This window comes from Chlorocebus sabaeus, chromosome 3 (assembly GCF_047675955.1).
Source record: "Chlorocebus sabaeus isolate Y175 chromosome 3, mChlSab1.0.hap1, whole genome shotgun sequence".
Lineage (NCBI taxonomy): Eukaryota > Metazoa > Chordata > Mammalia > Primates > Cercopithecidae > Chlorocebus > Chlorocebus sabaeus.
This window is the reverse complement of record NC_132906.1, coordinates 30,152,996-30,158,708: the sequence shown is the minus strand read 5'-3', so window position 1 is coordinate 30,158,708 and position 5,713 is coordinate 30,152,996. Positions and strand designations below refer to the sequence as shown.

General features: G+C 45.1%; 1 protein-coding gene across 1 annotated transcript; it reads left to right on the top strand.

Annotated features, from left to right (window-relative positions):
* The first annotated feature begins 2,681 nt into the window (after window positions 1–2,681).
* On the top strand, window positions 2,682–5,401 carry LOC103214471 (cTAGE family member 2-like). The gene is given in 2 exon segments (XM_037986664.2): window positions 2,682–5,219; window positions 5,221–5,401. Coding segments are annotated over 2 exon segments (2,433 nt in total). The 5' UTR covers window positions 2,682–2,864; the 3' UTR covers window positions 5,299–5,401.
* The last annotated feature ends 312 nt before the right edge of the window (window positions 5,402–5,713 follow it).

Genomic DNA, 5,713 nt, shown 5'->3' with positions numbered 1-5,713 from the left:
GCTCATCAGGGACGAGCTCGGTAAGCACACGTTGTCAGTGGCTTAGAGAGCAGGAAGACAATGTAATTACAGTCATTCCAAGAGGTTCATTCTGCTGCATTGCCCGTTTCAGGAGCACCCCTCCCATTCCTTTGGTGCCAATACTATTTTTTAAAAACCTTCCTGGTAAATTTCAAAATGCCACTGGTAAAAGCAAACTGCCTCGCTTAGCTCCTTGGTTATTTGTTTAAAATTCAGTGTATCTCAGTAGAATTTTTTTATGGAAGGGATTGAAGCCCCTGACCCTGCCCTTTGGGGGAAGGGGATGTCCAAGAGTAGGGGGAGGAGCTTTCACCTTCAACCCAAGGACCTCGACTGCATTCCACATGAAGCATTAGCTTTAGGACAGCATGAGCACAGACCAAACCCTGAGAATGCAGTTTGCCCACTCATCTATTTATTAATTTGGTGTGTGAATTAACAGGCTTTGTCCAGAAAGACGAAGTGGTGAAGGTGTGAAATTGCTTTCCTTGGAAAGCTTTGTTTAGTGGACCTCTATTAGTCCTGAATGGCAGGCAGAATCCTGGGTTCACAAGTGATAATTTTCTAACTCTGAAGCTTCTTCTATTGTCATTTCCATCTGTCTAACTTTTCAGATTCCTAAGTATTTTTCTGCTTCATTCATGTATGTATTCATTCATCCATTCAGTGAGCTTTCATTAAATGTGAACTATGTGCCAGGACTGCACTGGACATGGGGGCCACTGTCCCTGCCCTTGAGCTTCCAGGGCCGTGATGGGCGGAGCAGGGGTCAGTGGGCAGACACCAAGGTCAGTGCTGCTGGTAGCCCACGTGTCTGGGGCATGTGGAGCTGTGGAGCATCACCTACTGGATCTAGTGGCTGGCGAGGCTTTTTGGAGTGGTTCTAGATTAGGGAGGAAGTTTAGTGAAAGAAAGAGAAAGACATTTCGAGGGAAATTGGGAAAGTGTGGCCAAAGGGTGTACATGTAACCCTCTCTCCAGTCCGCCACAGCTTTTAGTAAGAGATCAGTTTCCCGAGAATGTACTGTGGGCTGGGAGCTCTGTGGAGGATGTGCCAGGCATGGCTCGGGTGCTCCTGAGGCTGCTGCCCCCACGTGACACGGAGAAGGCTGTTTGCAGAACAGCCACAGGTAGCAGCACAAAGAACAAGCGTGAATGGGAAACAGGTCCCAGGAACTCTGCCTCCCTCTCATGTGTCCATTTGCTTCTCAATAGTTACTGAATACCTGCTGCACGCACCGTCCTGGGGACTGGGAAAACCGCCGCATCTTGGCCCTTTTGGACCTTTACATAATGATCAGCAAATAGATGAATCTGTGGTATGTCAGACCGTGATGAAGGAAGACAGCTATGGAGAAAGACAAAGGAAGGAAACAAGATAGAGCCTGCAAGGCTAAGGTGAGGGTGGGAGGTGCCACGCTGACAGGTGACATTCAAACAAATCCTTGAGGGAGTGGCCATGTGGGTACCTGAAGTAAGGATGGTCCAGGCGGAGGAAACAAGCGGGAAAGCCCTGAGGCAGCAGTGGGCTTGTTGTGTTCAGGGAAAGGCAAGGAAGGGAAGGCAGAAGCAGAGTAGTGGGAGGGAGCGGGTCAGAGAGGAGGAGAGGGAGCTGGGGCCAGTGCATGGAGGGCCGGGAGGCTCTATCTCGGGTAAGTTTAGAAGCTAGTGGAGGCTGCGGACTGGGGAGTGGCAGATGTGACCCCTGTTTCAATGTGAACACCCACTGTCAGGTCGGCGTGGGCCCAGGCTTAGAGCAGCGAACTGGTGCCTAACAAAAACAAAAAACAAAAAAAACAAAAAAACAGTCTCCAGAAACCAATTAAGCAGAAATATTTATAGAACATCCAGTACATGAAGGACATTTTGCTGGGTAGTTGGTTCCTCTCCTGAAGGAGCGAGCTTTCCGGATGAGTTGAAAATATGTGCATGCGCGGGAGGTGACGGCTCACTGCAGGGCAGGGCGTCATCCGTGTTGAAGGAGTGCCAGTGTTTCAGAAATGGACGCAGAGCAGGTCCATTTGATGGACGGGTAAGCGGAGCACTCTCTATGTGCCCGCACTGTTTTAAGTGCCCAGGGTCTTCTGGGGATGAGAATTGTATTTTTCACTCGTGCGTGGGACAGTTGAGGATCATGCTAGGCAGAGGTGAGCCCTTTCCTGGAAGGAGTTAATCTAAAAAGCATAATCTGCCTCATTTGGGAGGAGCTTAATAAATATCTCTTCAAATGAAGCAGTGGTCAATCAGAAAATTTATATTTTAGCTATAAAATTACCTATCACAATTTACCATGGGGCATAATCTTAGTCAAGCATCCAAATTAATGATTTCAGACCACAGATAACTGAAAACACCAAAGTGATAGGGTGGCAGGTATTTCAGTTAGCTACTGCTGCATAACGAATGACCCCAAAGCTTAGCGACTTAAAACAATGATTTGTTATTGATTATCATTCTGTCAGCTGGGAGTTTCTTCTGCTGGCCTCACCTGGGCTCATGCACAAGGCTACATTTAGCTAGGGTGTCAGCTTGGGGATGGGCATAGCTGGGATGCTGGGTCACCTGAGTCTTTCTCTGCATGTGGTATTGTTTTAAAATACAGGTTTTAGCGCTGCCTCAGGATGTAGAGCGTAACAAGGGGACGAGGGTGGGCAGCGTGGACCTGTGAGGCCTGTGGGTGCCCGCATCCTCCAGATCCCCCCCGCAGCCGACTCCACAGTGGTCTGCTCCGGTTGCCTAGTGCAGATTTGCGTTCCAAACGGAAGGCTGCGGATTCTCTGCCCGTTATTGTGGCCCCGACAGGCCGTGGTTACTTTGGCCACCGCCAGAGCAGCCTTGGCGCTATGGAGGAGCCCGGGGCTACCCCTCAGCCTTACTGGGGGCTGCTCCTGGAGGAGCCACGCAGGGTTGTGGCAGCACTGCCTGAAGACAGGAGACCAGATTCGACTCCTTATGGTTTTCCATGGGAATTGGTGATATGTGCAGCTGTCGTTGGATTTTTTGCTGCTCCCTTTTTCTTGTGGAGAAGTTTTAGATCAGTTAGGAGTCGGCTTTATGCGGGAAGAGAGAAAAAGCTTGCTGAAGCGCTTTCTGGACTAATTGAAGAAAAATGTAGATTACTTGAAAAGTTTAGCCTTGTTCAAAAAGAGTATGAAGCCTATGAAGTAGAGTCATCTTTAGAGGATGCCAGCTCTGAGGAGGAGGCAACAGAAGCACAAAGTTTGGAGGCCACCTGTGAAAAGCTGAACCGGTCCAATTCTGAACTTGAGCATGAAATACTCTGTCTAGAAAAAGAGTTAAAAGAAGAGAAATCTAAACATTCTGAACAAGATGAATTGATGGCGGATATTTCCAAAAGGATACAGTCTCTAGAAGATGAGTCAAAATCCCTCAAATCCCAAGTAGCTGAAGCCAAAATGATCTTGAAGAGATTTCAAATGAATGAAGAACAACTGAAGATAGCAATACAAGATGCTTTGAATGAAAATTGTCAACTTCAGGAAAGCCAGAAACAGCTTTTGCAAGAAGCTGAAGTATGGAAAGAACAAGTGAGTGAACTTAATAAACAGAAAATAACATTTGAAGACTCCAAAGTACACGCAGAACAAGTTCTAAATGATAAAGAAAATCACATCAAGACTCTGACTGAACGCTTGCGAAAGATGAAAGATTGGGCTGCTATACTGGAAGAAGACATAACAGATGATGGTAACTTGGAATTAGAAATGAACAGTGAATCAGAAGGTGGTGCTTACTTAGATAATCCTCCGAAAGGAGCTTTGAAGAAACTGATTCATGCAGCTAAGTTAAATACTTCGTTAACAACCTTAGAAGGAGAAAGAAACGAACTTTATATTCAGTTATCTGAAGTTGATGAAACCAAGAAGGAGCTCAGAGGGCGTATTAAAAACCTTCAGACGGAACAAGCATCTTTGCAGTCGGAAAACACACAGTTTGAAAGTGAGAATCAGAAACTTCAACAGAAAGTTAAAGTAATGACTGAATTATATCAAGAAAATGCAATGAAACTCTACAGAAAATTAGTAGTAGAGGAAAATAACCGGTCAGAGAATGAGAAACTTGCTAAAGTAGACGAAACGATCAGCCATGGCACTGGAGAGCTGGAGACCTGCAGAAAGCGAGCCAAAGATCTGGAAGAACAATTTGAGAGAGTTCTTCATTTTTATCAAGGGAAGATTATTTCCTATAAGAAAAAAGTAGATGGTAATTGTTTGGCAGCTTGGATTGCTGAAGAAAACCTCAATGATTTAAGGAAAGAAAATGCTCACAACAGACAAAAATTAGCTGAAACAGAGTTTAAAATTAATCTTTTAGAAAAAGATCCTTATGCGCTTGATGTTCCAAATACAGCATTTGGCAGACAGCATTCCTCGTATGGTCCCTCTCCACTGGGTCGGCCTTCATCTGAAACGAGAGCTTTTCTCTATCCTCCAACTTTGTCGGAGGGTCCACTGAGACTCTCACCTTTGCTTCCAGGGGGAGGAGGAAGAGGCCCAAGAGGCCCAGGGAATCCTCTGGACCATCAGATTGCCAATGAAAGAGGAGAATCAAGCTGTGAGAGGTTAACCAGTCCTCGCAGGGCTCCTTCTGACACTGGGCCCCTGTTGCCTCCATGGGAACAGGACCGTAGGATGATGTTTCCTCCACCAGGACAGTCATATCCTGATTCAGCTCTTCCTCCACAAAGGCAAGACACATTTTATTCTAATTCTGCTAGACGCTCTGGACCAGCAGAACTTGGAAGTTTTAATATGCCTTCTTCGGATAAAATGGATGGGTCAATGCCTTCAGAAATGGAATCCAGTAGAAATGATACCAAAGATAATCTTGGTAATTTAAATGTGCCTGATTCATCTCTCCCCGCTGAAAATGAAACAACTGGACCTGGATTTGTTCCTCCACCTCTCGCTCCAATCAGAGGTCCATTGTTGCCAGTGGATATGAGGGGCCCGTTCACGAGAAGAGGACCTCCTTTCCCTCCACCTCCTCCAGGAACCATGTTTGGAGCTTCTCCAGATTATTTTCCACCAAGGGATTTCCCAGGTCCACCAAGGGATTTCCCAGGTCCACCACGTGCTCCATTTGCAATGAGAAATGTCTATCCACCAAGGGGTTTTCCTCGTTACCTTCCCCCAAGACCTGGATTTTGCCCCCCCCACCCCCACATTCTGAAGATAGAGCGAGTTCCCTTCAGGGTTGAGTCTGCCTTCAAATGAGCCTGCTACTGAAGATCCAGAACCACGGCAAGAAACCTGACAATATTTTTGCTCTCTTCAAAAGTCATTTTGACTGTTCTCATTTTCAGTTGAAGTAAATGCTGTTACTTCAATGATTACACTTTGCTCAAATTGAAACTTAATGGAATTATAATTCTCAGGATAGTAGTTTGTAAATAAGGATGATTTAAATATGAATTTTATGAGTAAATTATTTCCATTTTATTTTATTCTAGATAGTATAACTATTTTAACTTGATTAATCCACTATTATCTAAACAATAGTGGGAGCTTTATATATGTAATCTTGCAGGTGGGGGGGTTTTAAATTCTAAAGGCCTTGTCCTTATGCCAAGAACTGTATTTACTGTAGTTGTAGACAAATATGAAAGTAACTTTATGCTTAATTAAATAAATTTCAGTTGATTTAAAAATATATATAGGTTGCATTATTC